Source organism: Microtus pennsylvanicus, chromosome 5 (genome assembly GCF_037038515.1).
Source record: "Microtus pennsylvanicus isolate mMicPen1 chromosome 5, mMicPen1.hap1, whole genome shotgun sequence".
NCBI lineage: Eukaryota > Metazoa > Chordata > Mammalia > Rodentia > Cricetidae > Microtus > Microtus pennsylvanicus.
This window is the reverse complement of record NC_134583.1, coordinates 47,175,173-47,199,559: the sequence shown is the minus strand read 5'-3', so window position 1 is coordinate 47,199,559 and position 24,387 is coordinate 47,175,173. Positions and strand designations below refer to the sequence as shown.

The window sequence follows — 24,387 nt, the reverse complement described above, 5'->3', positions numbered from 1 at the left end:
TTTCCCCCAACTCTAATCCCCATCCATTCCTCAGAGAGGGTAAGGCTTTCCATGGGGAATCAAGAAAGCCTGCCATATCATTTGTGGCAGGGCCAAGGCCCTCTTCCCTGTATCTGGACTGAGCAAGGTATTCCTCCATAGGGAATGGGTCCTACCACATTCCACTCCCTGACCTCCATTGGTCTATAGCCCTACCATAATGCAAAATGCATCCAGTCAAACTTCAAAAATCCCCATAGCCTGTCACAACTTCAACAATGTTTAAAAGTACAAAGTCTCTTCTGAAATTCCAGGCAATCACTTAACTCTAAACCCATGGGAAATCAAAATAAAAAAGTGTACCACATATTTCCAACATACAATGTCACTCAATATATACTATTATTCCAAAAGTTAGGAAAAGGAGCATAGTTAAAATCATTTCAGAAGGTTCAGTCTCAAGTACAGAATGCTGCACTCCAAGTACACTGTACTATATGAGTTCAGAGTTGGAAGCGAGGATGAAAAGAAAGATGATAAGGAATCTCATGAGACTCATAGAAATCTCTTAAATGTTATTCCATATAAAATAAAAATTAAAAAAAGCAGATCATATACTTCCAACATATAATTGTACAGGATATACATCACCTTTCCAAAAGGGAAGAAAGAGGAAAGAGACCATAGTAAGGAAATACAAGACCAAAGCAAGACCAAAAACCAGCAGGACAAACTTCAATCTATGTTTGATGTCAAGGCATTCTTCAGATTTCCTGCTCCTATCAGTTTTGTTTACTAAAACACGTTTCTCTCTTGTGCTTTTCCACAATACGTCTCCAGCTTTCATTGGCAGGAATCTTATGTCTCTAAACAAAATCCAGGTTTCACCTTTACAGCTTCACATAATGGCTTGGCTGGGCCACCATTCAGATACCCTGACACAAGCATGGCCTCATCAGTTTTCCTTAGCGTGGAAGGATAGTCTGTAGGCTTTTTCTTTTATCTTTTATTCTAAAGACAGAAACACTTGGAAGAAGTTGCCAAGGTCTGCTGCTTGCTAGGGCTGGAACTTTTCCCTCGTTCAAATTCAGTTGCACTGGTTTTCTGTTTCCCATGGTTTCATTCACTTCTTGAGCTTGTCTTTAAATCCTTTCCACAATTTTAAATTTACCTGGATGGGACCTTGTCCTGAGTGCATAACTCTCTTCATTCTGTTTAGCATCTGGCTTTCCTTTAAACTTTTTATCTCTTTAAGCAATGGACCTAACACCATTATTCTTCCTGCTCTCCCTTTCTCCTCAAACCATACATGTTATAATTTTCTACATGCAGTTTGCTCTTTTTCATTATAAATCTACATAAAAGTTATTAATAGCAACCATAGGAAGAATCAGCACTATGCTCTCTTGAAATGTCCTCCGCCTATATCAATAATCCCAAACTTTTTAAGTTACCCTCAGGCAAATATTTTGGACAAGGGCAAAAAGCACCCACTTTCTTGCCAAAATACCACTTCAATAGTCTCTAGACCACTTACTAATATTCTTTTTCTCTGAAATCCCCTGAGTCATAATCTATGTTGCTCTCACCACCACTGACTTCCATGCTTCCACTCATATGGCTCATTAAGTACTATTTGAAGCAATCATTGCTTTCCTAATCAAAAGTTCCAGCATCCAAATTCTGCCAACAAGCAGCATGATCAGGTATGTCACAGCAATATTCCACTCCTGGTACCAACTACTGTTTTAAACAGAGTTCTATTGCTGTGAAGAGATGCCATGACCTTGGAAATTCTTATAAAAGAAAACATTCAATCGGGGCTTGCTTACACTTTTTGAGGTTTAGTGCATTATCTTTACAGCAGCAAAAATGTTGACACACAGGCAAGCATGATAGCTGAGAGTTGTACATCCAAATCCTGAAGGCAGCAAGAAGAATGAACTATTTGGCCTACACTGAGTTTTTGAAACCTCAAAGCCCACCCTTAGTGACACACTTAGTACACAAGACCACATCTTCTTTTCCTTTTGAATAGTGCCAATTGGTGGATCTAAGCATTTTCAAATACATGACCCTATGGGCAAGCATTCTTACTCAAACCACTTTCCACTCACTGGGCACCATAGGCTTATAGCCACATCATAACCCAAAGATTATCTTCTGGTTCTCTTTATTTTGTCTTTCAACAGTGATGGAGGAAGGTCATTGGTTAAATAAAAAGAAACTGCTTGGCCCTCATTGGTTAGAAGATAGGTGGGAGGAGTAAACAGAACAGAACGCTGGGAGGAAGAGGAAGTGAGCTCAGACTCCACGGCTCTCCTCACGGGAGCAGACGCCTCAGAGAGACGCCGTGCTCCCCGCTCCTGGGAAGACGCAAGCTATGAAGCTCTGACCCAGGATGGACATAGGTTAGAATCTTCCCGGTAAGACCAGTACTCACAGATTATTAGAGATGGGTTGATCGGGATATCAGAATTAGCCAGTAAGGGCTAGAGCTAAAGGGACAAGCAGTGATTAAATGAATACAGCTTGAGTGTTGTTATTTCAGGCATAAGCTAGCCGAGAAGGTGGCTGGGGTATTGGGGACGCAGCCCCGCCACCCTTATTACTACACAACAGATCATAAATTTTTACTTTCAGAGGAGTTGGATGGTACTAGCGAGTTTTCTGTCACTGTGACTAAAACTCTGTAAAAACAACTTAAAGGAGAAAAACTTGATGCTACTCATAGTATCTGAGAATTCCATCCATGATCAGCTCATTCCCTTATCATGGTTGTGTGAAAGGGCATATCACTACAGTACAAATGTGAGACAAAGTAAAAACAATTTCCTCATTGTAAACAAAATACATAATAGACAAAAAGCAGAATACACCATCCAGAGGTTTGCTTCAGTATAACCTACTTCATCTAACTAGGCAGTACCTCCTAAGGTTTATGTTGTCACCCACTAGGAGCACCAAATGGATACAAAGTCCATATCATGCCCCTTTGGAATGAAAGTTTAGATACGAATTGAATTACTGACCAATCAATATATTATTTCATTTAGTTTGTACCTAAAACATTATAATCATACCTGGAAAATCTAGGATATTTTTTGTAAGGAACAGAAAAGGCATTGACTGAATGTGTGAGCAACAGATGAAATTCTGAGTAAACGTGTGTTATTGACACAGCAAAGCATGTGAAAGATCCCAGTATTTCAGACCAACTCTGGTTTCTGCTTATGAGACTCAGAGGGAAAGGATAAATCCTTTGGTGTGAGTGTGAATGTTGGCAGTGTAAGCAGAAACTATCTACCTCAGTGCCCTCTCCTGGATGACTGCAGCTTCCTGAGACTGCTATTCTACAAAGTTCTCCTACTAAGATAAATTAACCTGCCTCCTCCTTCAGATGTGTAAATTAAACACATTGTATTTTTGGTCTGTGCTTGCTGCCTTCTAAAATGATTTTGTACCCTGTTAAACCTCTCCACCGACACAAAAATCCAGATCAGATTAAGTCAAACTGAATTAGATAAAGCACAGGTTTAATGGATACCAGCACTCCAGGGTGGTGTTCCAGTTCCCCAGTGAGGACACCGGAAGGAAGACTGGAAACCACGTGTTTGTTCTCTGGTTTGCTGTTTAAATAGCCTGTGAAAGTGTTCTTGAGAATCTCTGAGGAAGGGTTATCTTTTGGCAGGCTTTCTTGAAGGTGGAGTGTGGACTGAGGCAACTCCCAGAGGAGGGGGCAACTTGGGATGGGACTTCAACCCAAACATTCCAGACTCTTTGGATATGGGGCACCAGCTTATGTCTGACTACGTGCTGTGGGTATGGCGTGATGTGGGGGAGGAGAGAGTTGGGAGTGGGAAAGCTCACACTTACTGGGAGGTGTGGCTGGAAAGGCATCGATTAACTGCCATCCTGAAGACCTCAGACATTGCCAGTTTCCCTGGCAGGAAGGGTAGAGGCAGAACCGGATGCACAAGGTGAACAGGATGGTGAGTGTTGCAACTCAGCCCCCCACCACCCCTACCAAACACACCAGGAAGAAATGTACCCACTGAGTTGTGAGTCTGTCAAAGCAGGAACTCATTTAATGATATCAAGCAGGGCTTATATAGGGTTGTGATGGGGTGGAGAAGCCTGGGATGGGCCAAGGCAAAGCAAGAAACAAGGACCAATAATATTCTGCCATATTAGTTGCAGCTGGGCAGAAGCCGGCCTAGGTTGGGTAGCCAGAGACAGGTCTCCAAACTCAAGTTAGGCTCAGGAAGTTACACTAGGCCTCACCAAACTCAAATTATGCTTAGGAAGTCACACTGGGCCTCAGGCCCAGGCCTATGAGGCCCATCAAGACATCTGTTCCCTGAGAGATCTGAGAAGGCAGGTTGCTAGGAGAAAATATAGATTGTTATCATCTGTACAGATAAACATGAGTAGGCCCTTCATTGTGGCATCTTAAAAAACTAGAGGGTAGAGGGCCCTAACTCTAGGGCAAACCAAGAATCCTGAATAGGTGCCCGCTTAACCTGGAGAGGTGATACCAACATGGGTGTTTCAAAATCTTGGCAGTCAAAGGGGTGATAAATATTACCTTGTGAGGTCCTGTCCATCATGATTTGAGAGATGTAGGAACTAGCTGTTTGAGGAGTACTCTGTCCCCTGAAGAGAGTGGGGCAGATTCAAGAGCATGAGGGTCTATTGTTGTGGGGGCAGGGAGAAAGCTGTCAGCGTATGAATGGAGAAGGGACCTTAGAAGGAACAATCTAGAAGGGTCTAGTCAAGTATATTGAATCATGGTCCCTTGTAATCGGTTTTAAAAAGTGGCAAGATTTTCATCAGCTTGCTGTGTGATCTCTCAGAGTTTTTCAAAGTTAAAAACTTTTTATGAGAGCATCTTCTTGCCCTGAAGGAGGCAGCAGACCATGATGTCCCACCTCTGCCAGCCATTCTGGCCTGGTTGATAATCTCAGTATGGTTCTGTAGCTGGCACAGACAAGTCCCCCACAGGGACTGTACTGTCCACTAGGTGGGTCTGGTCTGTGTACTCTCTAGCTGCTGCCTGAACCCACTTTGCTCTTCAGGAGAGAGAGTAGAGGCCTGGATGGCATAGAGATCATGCCAGGTTAAATTGATAGCAAAACTCCTCGATATAAACAGAAGGAACAGCAGAGAAGGAACCCAACTGCTTTTCTAATTGTGAGGGGTCCTGAAGAGAGAAGGGAACGTGGACTCTAACAATTCCATCAGCTCCTGCTACCTCTCAGAAAGGGCAGAGAACGTCCAGAGGTTGGTGAGACGTGGTATGAGAAGAGACAAGGAAGGATTGGGACGGGTTAGGACAGTGTGTAGAAGGGGTCCAAGAGATGGGTTGTGGCATGGAAGAGTCGGGAGAGGCCGTAGGAGAAATCGGAGGGGAGCTAGATGGGTAAGGAGGAGGAAGTTGGCCTTCAACCTTCTCTTTGGCTAGGGAGGAAGTGGGAAGGAAGGGAGGAGGGGAAGAATGTGAAGCATGGTGCCATATAGGATGTGGTTAAGTAGTCAGGGTTTGAGGGAGTGCAGGAAGGGCCAGTGTCTCTGGCAGCATGGTCAAGGCAGAATATTCAGGGTCTCAATTCCCAGATAGTCAGGAATCTAGAGGTGCTGTGACTGCGGTTACCAAACCAGTGCTGTAGGACATTGGCTACTGAGGGTGGGTCGGGAGTGCAGTGCCCAGAAACCAAAGACATATGAGAGCTCTCTCCACTTGTCTGTCCCCATGCAGGCAAAATTTTCAAGATCACGGATGATGGAAAATTCAAGAGTTTACTCCAGGTGGCCACTCTGTCCCATTGTCAATATCATATTGAAGTTAGATCTTAAAGCAGAGAGAGATTAACCTTTGGGGACAGATGATATCAGACAGTCCCAATTGAGAAAGAATTTGTAAAAGGCAGCCCAAGGCATTTGAGAATGTGGCTTCAAATTGCAGGTCCCCATCTCACAAGTCTATGCCAAACCCAAAGCCTAATGCAAAGTATCCACTGTGGTAGACTTTTGGGTCAAAAGAGAGAGAGAGAGAGAGAGAGAGAGAGAGAGAGAGAGAGAGAGAGAGAGAGAGAGAGAGAGAGAGAGAGGGAGGGAGGGAGGGAGGTGTGAGAAATTCCTTTAAAGGACATCTGATGAAGGTACCCTTTGGGACAAAGCAGGGCCTTGTCCTGGTCAGGTCAAGAGCCTGGCATAGCTGTGTCTTTGCAGAAAAACCAAAATCATATGAAGTCCTGGACCTCTAAAGGCAATGACTTGGAAATCAGAACTTACCCAGATGAAGCCAATCTTAGCCTGGTGGAGAGCAGGTGCAAGGGAGGATGTTTGCTCAACAGGTGGTCCTGGGCAGGTGGGAAAAACAGCCTCTCAGTGGGACCTACAGATGAAAAGTTTTTGCACCCCAATAAACCTCTCTGCCAATGCAATAATCTAAATCAGACCAAATAAAGCTGAATTAGAAAAATCCCAAGTTTAATGGATACCAACACTCCCAGGTGGCATTCCAGAACCCCAGAGAGAAGACTGGAAATCACATGTTTGTTCTATGGGTTGCTGTTTAAATACCATGTGGAAGTGGTCTTGGGAATCTCTGAGGAGGGGGTCATCGTTGGGCAGGCTTCTTGAATGTGGAATCTGGATTGAGGCAACTCCTAGGGAATGGGACTTCTACCCAAACATTCCAGATTCTTTGGGTATATGGATGCCAGGACCTGGGGTGAAGCCTTAACCCAAACATTCAAAACTTTTTGAATATATATATGCCAGGGGCTGGGGTGAAGTGTTAACCCAAACACCTTCCAGCAGTGAAAAATAGTCTACTTGATCTTAGCCTTTCTGTCTGTGTGTCTGTGCTTTCTCCATTCCCTGATCATCCTAAATAGGTCAGTCCTTGAAGACATTCTGATCAGACTTTCCTCTCAAATGGCATGTTTAGCACCTTCCAGCACTCTGAAACCTAACAAGTAGGGATGAAGTTCTCAAGGAAGTACCGGCTTCATCTAGTCATATTCTAAGACTCAAGTATGTAGTGTCTTCAGAAATGATACTTGACAACAAATTCTACAATAGAAAAAAAGAGCATTGACCATAATTTGCTATGTTTTTATGTCTGTAGGTCCCCACTAGCCAACAATTCCAAGATGGGTAATACAGTATTTTTTATCATGCTTTTTATTTTTCAGCCTATGGTGTCTACTAGAATATGTGCACATTTATATAATAAATAAATGTTAACACTTTTATTTTTTAATTCTTTTTTTAATTATTTTATTTATTTATTAAAGATTTCTGCCTCCTCCCCGCCACCGCCTCCCATTTCCCTCCCCCTCCCCCGATCAAGTCCCTCTCCCTCATCAGCTCCAAGAGCCATCAGGGTTCCCTGACCTGTGGGAAGTCCAAGGACCGCCCACCTCCATCCAGGATTAGTAAGGTGAGCATCCAAACTGCCTAGGCTCCCACAAAGCCAGTACGTGCAGTAGGATCAAAAACTCATTGCCATTGTTCTTGAGTTCTCAGTAGTCCTCATTGTCCACTATGTTCAGCAAGTCCGGTTTTATCCCATGCTTTTTCAGACCCAGGCCAGCTGGCCTTGGTGAGTTCCCCATAGAACATCCCCATTGTCTCAGTGTGTGGGTGCACCCCTCGCGGTCCTGAGTTCCTTGCTCGTGCTCTCCTTCTGCTCCTGATTTGGACCTTGAGATTTCTGTCCGGTGCTCCAATGTGGGTCTCTGTCTCTGTCTCCTTTCATCACCTGATGAAGGTTAATATTCAGGAGGATGTGTATATGTTTGTCTTTGGATTCACCTTCTTATTTAGCTTCTCTAGGATCATATCTATTCTTTTAAGCACCTACAATAGTAGATTTCCTAATGAAATTTTGAAGGGTCCTCAGTTTAGTTATCCATTCATATATTTCCTCCTCTACCCTACCCTCTCAATACCCATCATATTTTTCCCACAGATGTGTTCTGTTACTATCTTTGACCCATTAAGCCATGTGCTGTGTCTCTCTACTCTTAAAATGCTTCATAGTCTCTTAATAATTTCTTAAAATCACACATATACATTATTGATGGTAATAAATTTCATAAAGATATTTCAAGTATATCACATAGTTTACCCATATTCAAAAGGTTTCATATTAGGAATTCAAAGCGCTCTATGCTTTTTATATATTTATTAGAAAAGTTACTAATGTCATATACAGAAAAACAGACAGCAGTACAGCAAAGATGCTAAGTCAGTATAAGGCAGACAAGACAAAAAGATCTTCCCTTCTTATATATTTTAGAGGAAGAAGTAGGTTCTATCCCAGTGACTGATTGGCAGTCAATAGTGAATGCATACAGTCAGACTGTCTCCTGATGCAGAAAAAGAAGGGAGTCTGTCTCTCAGAGACCTGTGCCAAAATCTTATATGGTTGTGGTTAAGAGCAAAAATATAGAAGAAACAAGTTAATAGAATAGCTTTAGTAAATGGCGGGGCCCTGCCTAATATATTTACTCTCTTTGCACCTCCCATCTCTTTGTCCCATTCATTCTCAACACAGTTTTTCTAAGTTTATTATTGCTAGCTATGTGCACCCATGTTTTACCAGCATGAATGTTTGTGCACAGCATGTGTGCCTGGTGGTTGTGGAGGCCAGAAGGTACATGGTCCTCTAAAACTGTCATTACAGATAAATGTATGCTGCTATGTGGTTACTAGGAGCCAACGGCAGGTCTTCTGCAAGACCAAGTACTCATAACTTCTGAGCCATCTCTCTAGGTCATTCACACAGTCTGCTTCTGCTTTAACATCATATAAGCTATATATTTACATATAAAGTATTTTATCTATTTATGGAACATGAAAACTCCATGAAAGAAAACAAATGTCACATTTGTCATAGCCTGGTATATTTTATTTAATATGGTAATTTCTTTCTTCATCTATTTTCCAGCAAACAATTTAATTATTTTGACAGAATGAACCATATCATATGTATATTCTATATTTTTGGTTTTGTTAATTTATTTATTCACTTTAAAACCCAGCTACAGTTTTGCCTCCTTTTTCTCTTCCAACTTCCTCCCTCCTGTCTCCTCTCTCAGTCCACTCCTCTTTCATTTCTGTTCAGGAAAGGGCAAGTCTCCCATGAATATCAATACAACATCTCATATCAAGATTCCCCATGTATTAAGATGACCCAGTGTGAGAAGTGGGGTCCCAATGCCAGTAAAACAGTTTTATTCCATATTTTATATTATTTATTAATTTATTGTGAATGAAATGATTTTTATCAGTTTCTTTCTTTTTAAGTTCATTATTAGTACTTGAAAAGATCGTGATACTTATAACACGTGATACTTATATTGTATACTAATAGTGTGATGAAAGTATTTGTCAATTATAACAGTTTTATGATGCAGGCTTTAGAGTATCTAATGTATGGAATCACATCATCCTCAAATGGTGATACTTGGTTTTTTTCCTTCCTTATTTGTTCACCTTTATTTATTTCTGATGCCTAGTTAATCTACCTAGAACCTTAAGGACTGTATGATTAAGAGGTCAGAAAATGGACTTCCTTGTCTCAATCCTGATTTTAAAGTAAGTACTATTAGTTTGTCCTCATTGATATAGTGCTGGATATATGTTTGTCAAAGGTGCCCTGTAATATGTTAAGACATGTTTCAACCTTTCAAACCTATCTTGTGTACAAGCTTTGTTACTCTATCTTGCATTAATTCACTTTTTTGGGTTTCTCACCGAATATTTTTTTATTAATATCAAGGTTTATTCTGGGGTTAATCCCATTAAACCTCTCAGAGTCCAGAAAGGTTCACTATGGCAGGCAAATCCTGGAGGATTGGATCTGAGGGTAAATCAGCTCCTATATGTTACTACTACATGTTCTTTATTCTTTTGTGTGAAGAAGCAGGGAGAAAAAGAACAAGGGGTGTCTCCATGAGGTTTCTAGTTTTTACATAGTTGGCAAATTCCATAGACAAAGACAATGATAATGTGCATATCAAGGTCACAAAAAGGGCAAGTAGAAGCTGACAAAGAAGCACTCTGGAACAGGACACACCACCGAGGAAAGAGCCAGCATCCAAGGGCAAATATCTGGCATTCCCAACCATTAGATAAAGTTGCTAAAGATCCCTGAGCCTGGACTTCACCCACACCCAGACCTGATTGTCTGGTAAGGGTGATGCATGCTGCCTTCCTGCTCAGTGCTTATCCTCTATAAAAATTTCTATATGGTCTGTTAGCAAGTAATTTTGTGAGATTGAATCTATGTAAATTTGACTGTTAGAATGAAGAGAGAATGTTATGACTTTAAGGTCTCATGGTGTGAGAAAATGGAAAGGACATTGCATTCCCCTGCAGGAGATGTTACATTGCTCGATGTTTTAAAAACTAATCCCATTTTTAGGGAGAATCACCATGATTTCACAATATTTAACAGAACTGACAGCAACGTGTCCAAAAGACAAGTCTTCTCACAGCCTCTGCAAACACAGTCTCTCTCCCAACCTCCCCTCTCTCCCTAATCCACTTGCCCTCACTTTCTCTCCAGAAAACAGCAGGCCTCCCAGAGATTTCAGCAAGTCATGAGATGAAATTGCAGCAAGATAGTTTTCTCTCTTCCTATTATGGTGGGATGAGGCAATCCAGTGAAAGAAAGGATTCCAAAAGTAGGCAACAGAGTCAGAGACAGCCCCTTGCTTCCACTGTTAGGATTCAACAGGAAAACCAAGCTATCAACTCTAGCATATGAGCAGAGGGCCTAGGTCAGTACCTTATAGGCTCTCTGCTTGGTGGTTTGGTCTCTGTGAGCAGCTATAAGCCCAGGTTGGTTGATTCTGTGGATTTTCTTGTCCCACTCAAGTTTTTAATAAATTATTGACCATTTCCTTTCTAATATTTTAATTTTTTACTCTCCTTTTCTCATTAAAATCTTCTTTCATATCCTGCATTGATATCTTTCAATTATCTGCTTCTATTTTTCAAAATTCAATCAGGATATTTATGTAATCTTTAATTCCATTGCACATTTTTATAATTATTTTTGAACTATTTATCTCAGTTTTTATCCAATCAACTCTCATTACATTAATCCATACTGATCATTTTTAGTATGTCTATAGAATGAGAAATTTTTATTGTTGTTATTGTTGTTATCTGGAATTTTCATGATTCCTGTGTTTCTAGAAGCACTGTAATCTGCATTTCTAAAATTGTTATTTGCATTTTAGAAAATATCCATATATTTTAGTTAAAGTATTTAGAATATTCAAGCTTGACTATATTGTAGAGTTGGTGTCTTATTTCTATTCCCTGAAGTTAAACTAGCTCAAACATGAGTTTACATATTCAAGATAAAATTATGACTGATGCAGGACTCTGGGAGTGAAGTACTAATGACATAAACAACCAGAATTGTTCTATAGGCCAAGTTTAAAAAAAAAAACAAATTTTAAAACTCACCCTTCAATTCCAGTAAATTCTGGAGAATATAGAAATAAGATAGCATTCACCATATATTCCATATTTAATGAAGGAACTTGTGAAATTGTGGCTCCTATAAAAGGAAAAGATTCTCATTATATTCCAAAACAGTTATTCTAGCTGAAGAGATGAGGAAAACATAGATGCCATGTGAAGTAGGAGGGAGATATGAAACCACAGAGACAGCATCGAATTAACTCAAAGAAATCCTTATGGAATAGTCCACAGACTGAGCCTCCCTTTTTGACATCTGGTGGAATAATGGTCATGTACAACAATCTATACTAAATTAAATTGTATTTGGGGATGAAATTAACAGAAATCATGTATGTGTTTAGTACTGGAGCAACACTGGAGAAAACAGAAGAAAGAAAATTAGCAGAAAGTAGAACAATGAACTTAAAGAGTAGAGATAAAGTAGAGATAACACACGAGTCATGGGAGAAAGGAAAATATGAATAACATATGTTATTGAAATATACAATCTCGTCTCAGCTGTTGTTCTGAGATATTGCCTGGAGACTGTGTGTGTGTGTGTGTGTGTGTGTGTGTGTGTGTGTGTGTGAACACGGTAAAGTAGCAGCCATAACATACTAGGTACAATAGTGTATATGGACCCACATATAAATACATGGATAATGATGTTCAAGTAATAGGAAAATTGCATGTCTGTGGTGGCTTGAATGAGAATGGATCCAACAAGTCTATACATTAGACTATTTGGTCTCTAGGTAGTAGAATACTTTAGGAAGGATTAGGAGGTGGTGGAGGAAGGTCATTGGCTAATAAAGGAACTGCCTTGGCCCATTTTATTGGTTAGAACATAGGTAGGTAGAACATAGGTAGGTGGAGTAAACAGAACAAAACGCTGGGAGGAAGAGGAAGTGAGCTCAGACTCCACAGCTCTCCTCTCAGGAGCAGACACCTCAGAGAGACGCCATGCTCCCCGCTCCCGGGCAGACACACGCGATGAAGCTCCAACCTAGAATCTTCCTGGTAAGAACGGTGCTCACAGATTATTAGAGATGGGTTGATAGGTATATCAGAATTAGCCAGTAAGGGCTAAAGCTAAAGGGCCAAGCAGTGTTTAAATGAATACAGTTTTTGTGTTGTTATTTCGGAGCAAAAGCTAGCCGAACAGGCGGCTGGGGTGTTGGGGACACAGCCCCGCTGCTCCTATTACTACAAGGAGGTGTGGCCTTATTGGAAAAAGTGTGTTACTCAGGCAAGGTTTTGGGATGTCAAATGACTCCCTCCATTCTCAGTGTCTATCTATCTGTCTGCCGCCCGTCCATCTGTCTGTCCTTCTATCTATCTATCTACCTATCTATCTATATTCCTATATATCTCTATATCTCTGTTTTTGTCTTGTAATTATGTCTCAAGAGGTGAGATATCAGTGACTGTTCCTACTTCCTTCAATGTTCTCTATCATAGTGGTCATGGAATGTATTCTAACCCTCTTAAATCACACACACCAAATTAAATGCTTTCTTGAACAAGTTTCCTTGTTCACAGGGTTTATCACAGGAATATAAAAGTTACTAAAACAGAAGTTAGTTCCAAAGGTGGTATATTACTATGAAAATTTTGAGCGTGTTTTAATATGGAGGGAGGTAGTAGGATTTCGTACTTTGCAATAGGAAAGTTGTTAGCCACTGTAAGTGCAGAATAACAGGAAATCCTGCTAGGAATGTGGAAGACAATAGTCTTGAGAAAAATGCGAACTATGGAGGTCCAAGTCAAGAAGTTTCAAAAAGGAGAACATTAGTAAGTGGGCTAGAGACAATTCTTATAATGTACTAGAGAAGAGTGTAGCTACAGTCTGCCCTTGTCCTAAGAATCTTCCTGAAACCAAAGTGAAACGTATTGAGGCAATTTCATCAGCAGGTAAAAGTTCAAGAGTACCTGATATTGGTGTTGCTGTGTTGTTATTAATGATCATTCTTATGCTGGTCTACAATGAAAAAAAAACAAGAAGGTAAAAAGCAATACAAGATGTACAGTTTGAAGTGAAAATGAACACATGAGAATTTAATGTTATAGCCTTGGCTTGTATTGACAGAGGTGGAAAATGTAAAGAAATGCCTGATCCAAATGGAACAAAAAGGGGTGACCAGAGGGCAGGACAAAAAAATTAAAAATCCAAATTGGCGAGGGGGACTAAGGAAATTTCCTTCTCACAAAGAACAACAACAAATCAAAGCCTCTACCAATGTGATTTAAGAATGCAAGAATTCACCCCAAGTTGGAAGTCAAACTTGGAAATGTTGTCCACCAAGTTGGGGCTTTAGAATCATGAAGGATATAGGAACAAATGGGCTGTAGATCAATTCTGCAAGGGACTGGAGAGCCTTGTAGGCATGTAGCAAGAAAATCTTAGCAACATGGAGATTCTGAAAGGGCATTGTGTATAACTGTAAAAGTGGTGCTTAAGTTGAGTAAAAGACCTCTAGATGTTGGAGATGCAAGATTCGTGGAATATTTGACAAGGAGAGCCAGAGATTAACAGTAGTGCTGAGACAGAGATGTGTGTTGTCACCAGCAAAGCTAGAAGAATGAAGCCATCTAACATCTACCATTTGACATGGAGCTGTGGAATTTGCAGTGTGTGCTGCTGTATTTTGGTCTTACATTTGTCCAGTATTCTCCCACTATGCCCCCTTTCCTCCTCTATGGAATGGTATTTATATTCTTTGCCCTTAAAATTTGGAAGCATGTAATTTGCTTTGTGATTTTACAGAGTTACAATTCAGAAATTGTCTTCAGTCTCAGAAGAGGCTTTTGAACTTGGATTTTTAAACAGTGCTGGGAATTAAAGATTATGAGACCATTTGAAATTATATTAAATATTTTACATTATATGTTTATGGGACTGGAAGTATAAAACAGTGGTTTAAATGAAAATGATACCCATAGGTTCATATTTGAATGTTTGTGCCACAGTGGTGGAAATTCTTGAGAAGAATTGGCTATTTTGGACTTGTTAGAGAAGGTTTGTCACCAGGTATGAGCTTGGAGGTTTCAAAACATCCCAACCATTTCCATTCCCTATCCATCTCTCTTTACTGTGGTTTTGTCTTAAGACAAGAGCTCTCATCAACTGTTCCAGAACCAAGCCTTCTTGACTACTATCATCCTCCAGGCCATGATGGTGACTGACTCTTACCATGTGACATCACAAGACCCAAATTAGACATTATTAGTAAGTTGCCTTGATTATGGTATTTTATCACATCAATAGAAATATTCTAACACAATATCCTAGGGCAAGAGAAAATGTTAGAAGCAAGTGACCAAGCATAAAACAGAAATTCATTTATAATGTTTAGAGACCAACACAATATTACATAATTTGATTTGTATTTAGGAAAATATAAATTGAAATAGTCCACATAGTTTTTATAGAAACAAATACAGAAATGTTAATTAGGATAAGGAAATTACTTTTTTGTCAAATAAAATGTTGGTTGTCATCTAATAATGTCATCAAATTTAACCATCAGTGGTTTTGGCTCCAGTCAATGTAGAAGGAAATAAATACTTGAAGCCGGTCTATTAGATTGAACCTCTTAATAGCAGCTAGAAATATAAATTATTTACAGTAAACAGAAAATGACAGGACAAAAGTTTTAAATAAACTTAAATTAGGCAATTAGAAGAAAGCATGAGAAGCATTCAACACCAGCCTCCTAAAAACACTTAAATTTGGGTCATATGAATCAGATGTCTTACATTTGGACATAGACTAAATAGGTATCTATTCTTCACAGAGCCATGGCAACAGCAAAGCGTGTTCAGTCAAGAAGCAGAAGGCAGCTAGATCTCCAGGAGATGCTGACAGAAGTGGGGTTGTCTGTTGACTCCTGGTTGCATAAGCTTCGGGAAGACCTGGGTGTGACCTGTGCCATGGACTTACTATACTTAGAAGAAAAAGACCTCCAGAAGCTGAAGTCCCAGACACAGCACACATGGGAAGAAAAGGCTCTGGAGAAGCTGCTTAATATCTCACAGCCAAACAATGTTGCAGAGTTCCAGGAGACTCCAGGGGAGATGATAGAGAGCAGACAGCAGCAGGCAGAACAGGCACTGCAGGAACTGAGGGCCTTACATTCAGAAGGGAAGCACAGAGAAGACGAAGAAGTTAAGAAAAAGGAAGCAGAGCTGAGACAAGCAATGGAGATTCCTGAAGAGTGCTGGCCAAGGCAGGAAGTACCCCTAAAAGATGTCACTGAAACAATGGAAAGACATCTCAACCATATGGAGCAAAAACTTTCCTACAGTGGAAACCTCCCAGATAGGGATCTAGTAAAATGGGCATCTGGAGGGCTGGCTCTGCAGGGAATTTATAAGACAAGCAAGGGAAAGGACCAATTAGCAAAGAGAGAAGAGCTACTCAGTGTCCCCAAGGAATTCTTTCTCTTTGCACCTGAGCAAGGAAAAATGATGGACGCAAAAGAATTCATGTCATCTCAAGCAGAATCTCTGTTCACTGAAACAGTGGAGAAGCTGGGATTTAGAACAATGATATCAGCCAAGGGTGAACACTTGAGATTTAGTCAAGAATGTGGTAATGATCAAAGCAAACAATCCAAATCTATGGACACACAGCAATCAAATTCAGGGCACTCTTATTTCTCTTCAGTCAAGTACAGATACATGCCACTAGCCTCCCTCCACTTTCGAATTGATCAGCTCCAGCTGTCCCAGGCTGCTCTCAAGGAACTGAAAAGCATGGAGGAACAACTGGAATACACTAATGAAGCAGACAGATTCCTACAACTGAGAAACAGTACTGAAAACTTTTTCAACAGATTTGGTTCTCATGCTAATCAAGGCCCTCTGCATCTTGGGGGAATTTACTGCTGGAAGGCCATTTCAGAGGGTTTCCAAAGTGATCAGCTAGATTTTGTGAAGCAGCAGACAGCAGAGGCTTTAGATTGTTACATAAAAAAGAGCTCCAGTGGCTTTGAAGGTGAAGTTGAGACAAGGATGAAAATGTCAGAATCACATTATGTAAGATCATGTCAGAATACATGTCAAGAGCTCCAAATCAACGTCCAATTATCTGTGTCCAAGATAGGTGGACCATCAGAAGCAAATGGAATTTTCCAGTGGACAGCTGGTCTACTTGCCGACAACAAAACATGGTCTGTTATTGATAAGGGAATTAGGCTGGTTCCTGTTTGGATAATCATCCTCAGAAGTCACAAAAGTGATTTTAAGAACCCTTTTCAGGTGGCTAAATGCCTGAAAGAAAACTATGCTATGCTGTCTGGCCTTCCTACTCAGATTCAGGATGAAGAATTTTTCAGTATAATACAAGAAACTAGACTTTTACAAAAGAATATAAAATTCCAAGCAGGTTATGATGGTGATGAGAAACTTAGGAAAGTGATAGATGTTTGTGTATACAAATTGACAGACTTTCTGAAGGCCCCATCCAGCATGGAGAGCATACACCAGTTAGAATCAGAGGGAGAACAAGAAAAAATCACCTCGTTTTCTGAATTTCTTCAGACATTAAAGGAAATACAAAAAAACCTAGAAGGGAGTATGAAAAAGAAATCTCCACAAACAGTGGAAGAAGCTCAAAGAAAAGCCACATGTAAAGTCACCACAGCGTTTGGTACCTTCTTGAACTACCTTAGAGAAACAGAGCAGCCTGACCTGCAGTTGCTACTAATCTCTATTTCAGATGGTTCAGGCAATGTGCTGGAAAGCCATGTTTTCCAGGCTCTCCTGGGATGTGCTGAGTTAAACTTCCTCTTGGATGAAATTCAAACTGCCCTACGCATTTATCAGGAGCTCAAAACTATCTGCCAAGACGGGGCACAGGCATTCCTAGTACTCAAAGCACTGAATACCACAGTTGGAAACACAGCCATTTCTCTAGAAGAAAAAAAGGAATTCTTAGCACTAACAAGGCAGCATATAAAACAGCTATTTTCTCCGAAAGTTTCAAATGTCCTCACAAAATCTGGAACAGATCATGATTCCAAGAATCAGGAGACTGACATGAGAATACACACTGATGGGAATTATAAACACATCTCTCCTTTGAGGATGGATGATGTGAAAGAACAATTGCAGGGGCTCAGCCATGAAAACAAAGAGACTTGTAACAAGCAACACGATGAAAACAGCAAAGCGGAAATGATAGAAACAGGACCTTTCTTAGGCTTAGTACAACGCCTAGGCCTAGAACATCGCTACCCAAAAATGATGAGCAAAGCTGACTACCATCTGATCTGCAAGACTTCTGTACACAACTCCCAACCAGCATCTGAACAGGAACTTCCTTTCTATTTCCTACAAAAGCTACTGATGCTAGACTGTGGGTTCAGAAATCTGATTCTTAAAAAGGCTGAAAATGATGAACCTGATAATTTAGTAGGTCCCTGTTATGAGGAAATTGATACTTTTGATCCATTCGAAGACTTGTCTGATGACATAGATGAACCGACTGATCCTCCAAACACAGAGTCCCAGCCACGCATTCACCCAATGGACATCCAGATGGCCATTTTTCACTGTGCAGATGATCTTGCCAGGCAATATATTTTGTCCAAACTTTCCATTTGTCAGTTTGCACTCCCCCTTGTGGTGCCAAATCCCAGCACTTCTCAGATGGAATTCTCTCTCTGGTCTCTCAGACAAATCAGGAGAAGTTGGCAAGAGTCAAGTAAATCACCACAGGACAAGAGCTACAGTCACAAGAATCAGCAGATGTGCTGTGTCTCCACACCCATTGTGTCCTTCATTAGAGTTGGAAAAGGCTTCTCTGCTTCCAAATCTCAGATCATGAACTCTCTCCTCAGTAAACGTAAACATGATGTGTTTTTTCACAGGCACTGCAGAGGAAGTAGCAAATATTGTTTCCTGATGGAAGGAGTGGTGGAGATCTCCTGGTTCTGTCCTGGGGGTCAAGGTGAGGACACATTTGATAAGTGTGTGGCCTTTACCAATCTTCATGGAGATGCCAAGGACCATAGGCAACAACTCAGCTTCCTGCAGGATATCTCGTCTGTCATTGTGGTCCTAATGTCATCTTCTGATGGCAATAAAGAAAACCAGGATATTGTCAGACATTTGAGTCAGTCTTCAATACCTCTATTGTGTTTGTTGGATGATAAAAAAATTGTCTCGGTCAATAATTCTGGTAGAAGAGTAAGAATTGGCATCAGGGATAGAAATGAGGCAGAATTAACAGAAGAACTCACAAATGCCATAAAACATTTATTAAAACACTCTAATACTTCTTTGAGCTTAGAAGATTGTTCACAGATGGCTCAAAAACAAGGATTCCTGGTTGATGAAGACCAGAAAGACTGCAAGAAAGCTAAAAAAAAGGCTGAGATTATAATTACCCTACTAGCAAAACAGACATTATCAAAGATAAAAGAAAACTTACTACCACTTCAGGGAAATCTCTGGCATATTTGGTGTAAGAAGGACAGAGAACTCTATCATCTGACAGAAAAAGGAAATCGGAGTATTGAACAACATAAAAGTGATATTGAGGGAGAGAAACAAAATATCCGCCTTCAACAATTAGAAAAAGCCTTTCCTCTCAATGAAGTAATGTGCTTTTTCCTTAAAACTTTTCAAGAAAATGAAGAAACTCCTTCCAAAGAGTATATCTTGACCTGGTTGAGTCTGCTTTTACATAACTTAACTAAAGAACATTTAGAAAAATTACAGGAGAAACAAAGGTTTTTGTGGTCATTGAAACAAATAGAAGGACATAAAAAATGTGAAAGCAACTTCTTGATTGACCAGCAGAAGCAGATAGAAGCCATCACTATGGAGATTCATGACTGTACATTTGGCATTGAGAACCTTCTCCGAGAAGTTGCCCAAATCTATGAAGCTCTGGAAGAAATTTACTCCCCTAGAGATAGTCTTCCTCTCTGCCTCCCCCATATTGCTGCAGACCTGATGGTAGCTGGTCTTCCCATTGAGCTGATGGATGGGGATGCTTCATATGTGCCTGTAAAGTGGGTGATGGCTGTTTTTGACAAGATCTCAGAGACACTAGGAGACAAAAGGTTGTTTGTTCTCTCTGTCCTCGGACTGCAGAGCTCAGGGAAGTCCACCTTACTGAATTCACTGTTTGGGCTGCAGTTCACAGCCAGTGCAGGCAGATGCACCAAGGGTGCATACATGCAGCTCCTGAAGGTGGAAGAGACATTCACAGAGGAACTTGGCTTTGATTTTATGCTCATTGTAGACACAGAAGGACTTCGGGCTCCAGAACTCAAAAACAAATCCCAGAATTGGGACAATGAGTTGGCAACATTCGTTACTGGTCTTGGAAACTTGACTCTGATCAATATTTTTGGGGAGAATCCAGCAGAGATGCAGGATATCCTTCAAATAGTTGTCCAGGCTTTTCTCAGAATGAAACAAGTGAAAATCTCCCCCAGTTGCATCTTTGTCCATCAGAATGTGGGAGAAGTTACAGCTAAAGACCAAACTGTGGAAGGACGAAGGAGACTGGAACAGAGACTGGATGAAATGACAGCATTGGCCGCTGAGTTAGAGGAATGTTCAGACATAACCTGCTTCAGACATGTAATTAAATTTGATGTCAATAGTCATGTCTACTATTTTGCTCACCTCTGGGATGGCAATCCCCCAATGGCCTCACCCAATACTTATTATAGCTACAATGTCCAGGAATTGAAGAATGTGATTCTTCAGACTGCCCAGCAGGAATCCAAAGAAAGGATCATGAAAATCTCAGATGTAAAATTCCGAGTTCAAGATTTGTGGAAAGCCCTGGTCAGTGAGAATTTCATTTTCAATTTCAGAAACACTAAGGAAGTCATAGCCATGAACAAACTAGAAACTATATATAATCACTGGACCTGGGAGTTGAGGAGTTATGTTCTGGAATTACAGAACCAGTTGACCAATCAGATTCAGAATTCAAAATTAAAGACAATCACAACTAATACACTGGAGGGTCCACTTTATATGAAATATGATAACATCAAGCAAGAATTTGATAAGTATTTTGAAGAAGACCCAGAGAGTGAAACATTGGTCCAATGGAAAGCTTATTTTGAACAGAAGCTACAAATGCTTAACGAATCACTTATTTCTGACACCAGAAGGAAAGGCAATGAGCTCATCAGTCTTAAGCAAACCCAAGAAAGACTAGAGAAGCAAATTTCACAATATGAAAATGAACTGTTAGAAAGGAGCCGAGAGTTGGCTTTAGATGTGAAGGATAAAGAATTAAGTGAGGAAGAATTGCGTGAGAAATTCGATCAACTTTGGACAAATTGGATCTCCAATGTGACTCCAAGTGTTCCTCTTGTGACAGATCCTAACATTGATTTGGATTCTGAAAATATCCTTCTGGAGCATTTCAAAAATGAGAAAAATATTATAGAAAAATTAAAAAGGGACTCTGGGGAGATGTTTGAAATCAACTATGACAATCATGTCCAAATGAAAAAACAACATGGTTTAATACCCTTGAGTTTAGAAACCTTTCATAAAGAATCCATTAAAAATGTTACTCATAATATTTATTCAAGATTTAATGAAACAATTAAAAACATTCAAAAGCAACAGTGTGGTTACAGTCAGAATGATTTTCATCAAATCTTGAGGATAATAGAAATAGAACTAAAATCTGTACCCCCTGAGGAAGAATACACATTTACCAGAGACTACATCATTGACTTATCCTTGTGCTTATTCCAGAAAGCATCAAAGATTTTCAAGGAAATGCATGAGGCATTCAAGATTGCAAATGATCCTGTGAACTACCTGGAGAGAAAGAAAAATGATTTCTTCATGAGTTTTAAGATACGCTGCCAAGGTGCCACCTCCATCAAATTGTTTGTTGACTTTTTTTGTCCTAAGCTCACTTCTGCTATTTATGCCACTGTATGGGGGGAAATGGTTCGTAAAGTAACTGGAGACATACAATCCACCTGCCCTGCATTCAGTGGAAACAGGGGTAACCTGGAGAAACACATTCTCATTTCTCTGGCAGAAGAAGAAAATTTTGAGAAGTATTGGAATTACATTCATCATCCAGAACAATTTTTTCAGGAATACATTACAGACCACATTGTAAAGTACTGTTCAGAAAAAGAAGGTGAAAAAATAAAGACTTTTTTAAAAACAACTTTAGATGACATCAAGAATGCCATCTTCTCTGCCATTCAAAATGCCACAGCAGTAACTAAAGATGAAAGAAGCACTGCTTCTCGCTGGTTGGATTTGTTCTGTGATCATCTAGGGAGCAACCTGATCTTTCCAAGAAGAGACCTCATAAGCATCGAGCACCAGGAGATAAAGGACACTGAGTTTCTAGAAGAAACCATGAGTGCAGCTTTGGATCTTGCACTGAGGAAAGTCAAAGAGGACTTCTCAAGTAAGCCCATCGATGAAATGATTCCTGCCATTGAAAAACTTCTTTCTGATCAGCTCTGTGGCTGCTGGAAGCAGTGTCCTTTCTGTAAAGCAATTTGTACCAACACCATTCCTGAACACGAAGGAGACCACAGTGTGTCACTCCACCGTCCTCAGGCTGTACGTGGAGCTAAATGGATAAACACAGAGGACTTTGTCACTCATTTTTGTACTAGTTTAGTAGCAAGTGATTATCCTTTTTTTGTAAATGATGTTAAATTCTTTTACAAAAAATATCGAGAAGCAGGAGATAACTATGCCCGGTGGAGTATCACTCCAGTCTCATCTACCCAGCCATACTGGAAATGGTTTGTCTGTCACTTCAGATCAGACCTAGAGGAAAAATACGGCAAAAAATTTATAAATAGAGGAACAATACCAGGTTCGTGGTTCAAAATTACAAAGCAAGAAGTGTTCAATGACTTAAAAAGTCACAATTAGAATACTAATAGTTCCACAGAAATTTCAAATTAATCAAGGGATCTTAAGATAAATTTAGGAGCTACATTCAAGATTCTACCTTATAAATGAGAAAAGTAACCATTAATAAGTTACTATTTCCATATTAGAAGATTTTCTACTAAGAAGATTTTTCACTCTGTCTTTATTATTCCTGCTTGAAATATAATGTACTATTTATGTGAATATATAATCAAACCAATATCCTTTCAATAGCCTGTTTCATAGTTCATTATTCTGAATATTTCTTTCAGCTAATGGGAAGTTATCTTAATAGACAAGTATTTTTGCTAGCCTTTCAGGCTGTCACAGATCTCTAGATCTGCTGATGGGAAGTCTAACCAAAATATATGTCTGAGGGAAAGCTACCATGTGCATTAAAGTCCTTTAATTGGATTTGCCCTTCTCTCAAATAATAAGAAAATCTTTCTGACTTCAATGTAACAATCTTCCTTGAGAATTGAGGATCCCAAAGCAAAGCAATTTAAGAAAACTCTGCTCTGCAAAATAGTAAAACAGGTTTGATCAGGACAAAGCCATAATGTCAGTGATCATTACCAATCCAATAAAGGAAAAATAAACAAGAACTTTTTTCTGACCATAGTTTTACTCTTTTCATACTTTCTGTCTTTTCATTTTCCTCTTCATTTTATAATAAGAGATAGCAAGTCAAAAATATTTGATATTTAAAACACAATGTTGTCCAACTACAAACCCCCAAACCTACAGAAGTTACCTGTCTGCAAGATATACTTGTTCAATACTGGCACAAATATTATGGGATTTACTGGACACTTTCTGATTTGATTTATGGCCTACCCCATAAGATGGTACCTATACATACACTGCTTAAGTAGTCAAGAACATCAGATTAGACAGATCTCATTCCTAGGGGAAACCTGTTACTATTATTCTGCTAAAGTAACAAAGCAATAAAATGATTGCTATATCAACAAATCAGTGCATTGATCAACACACATCAGAGAAGTTTCTTCTTATAGTCGATGGAAATTAACACAAACACTGTGGACAACATGCAGAGAGTGAGAGACTTTGGAGCGCTCTCCTAAATGAAATATCTTTATCCTCATGGCTCAGGTAGCTATACAATAGAGGAGGCTGAAATTTGGAAGAATTAGAAGCGATGAACAACTCCAAGAAAACAGTATTGAGCAAGCATAACAGGTCTGATGTGCATAGGAACTCCTGGAGACTGTGGCAATGCACACAAGGTCTTAATAGATTCAAGCCAGACACTGTTGTAGCACTGAAAGGGAGAAGTAAACACAGGGTCCCACCCCTAATAAGAACTTGCTGCAATTGATACAGACTGAAAAGGAAAAATCAGTTTCAGCCAATGGAATCTCATGGGTATATTATCTACACTGCAGGACATGTCCCATGCACAGGAGTATTCGACTAACAACAACAAAAAAAAAACTTAATGTTTTTTTTTCTGTAATTTTTGTCTCATTTGGCTATTTTTGAGGGTTTTCTTTTTGTCTTACCAGATTTTTTTGTTGTTGCTGTTATTTTTTCTTTCTTGTTAACTTTGCATTTCATTTTTTGTGGATTTTTTATTTTGTTTGGGTGAAGCGGGTTATTGTAGATTATTTCTTTTTATAAATTTTTTATTTTTATTTATTTATTTTTACTTAAAAATTTCCATCTCCTCCCATTTCCTTCACCCTCCCCCCTCCCCCTCCCTTTCCAGTCCAAAGAGCAGACAGGTTTCCCTGCCCTGTGGGAAGCCCAAGGTCCTCCCCCCTCCATCCAGGTCTAGGAAGGTGAGCATCCCACAAAGACTAGGCTCCCATAAAGCCAGTAAATGCAGTAGGATCAAAACCCAGTGCCATTGTCCTTGGCTTCTCAGTCAGCCCTCTTTGTCCGATACTTTCAGAGAGTCCAGTTTGATCATATGCTCCATCAGTCTCAGTCCAGCTTGCTTTGGTGAGCTCCCATTAGATCAGCCCCACAGTCACAGTGGGTGGGTGC

The 24,387-nt window shown here is 39.9% G+C and overlaps 1 protein-coding gene across 6 annotated transcripts in view; it reads left to right on the top strand.

Annotated features, from left to right (window-relative positions):
• LOC142849532 (interferon-induced very large GTPase 1-like) overlaps positions 1 to 22,971 on the top strand; it is a 139,980-nt gene extending 117,009 nt beyond the window's left edge. For 2 of the 6 annotated variants that reach the window (XM_075971813.1, XM_075971810.1), the window contains exon 2: positions 15,270 to 22,971. In XM_075971813.1, the coding sequence (XP_075827928.1) occupies positions 15,274 to 22,374 (7,101 nt within the window). In that variant the 5' untranslated portion in view covers positions 15,270 to 15,273 and the 3' untranslated portion in view covers positions 22,375 to 22,971. Of the gene's footprint in view, positions 1 to 7,369; positions 7,430 to 9,512; positions 9,592 to 14,582; positions 14,702 to 15,269 lie in introns of those variants that run through there. The other 4 variants (XM_075971811.1, XM_075971809.1, XM_075971812.1 and 1 more) reach the window with 4 other exon arrangements.
• Positions 22,972 to 24,387: the final 1,416 nt, after the last annotated feature.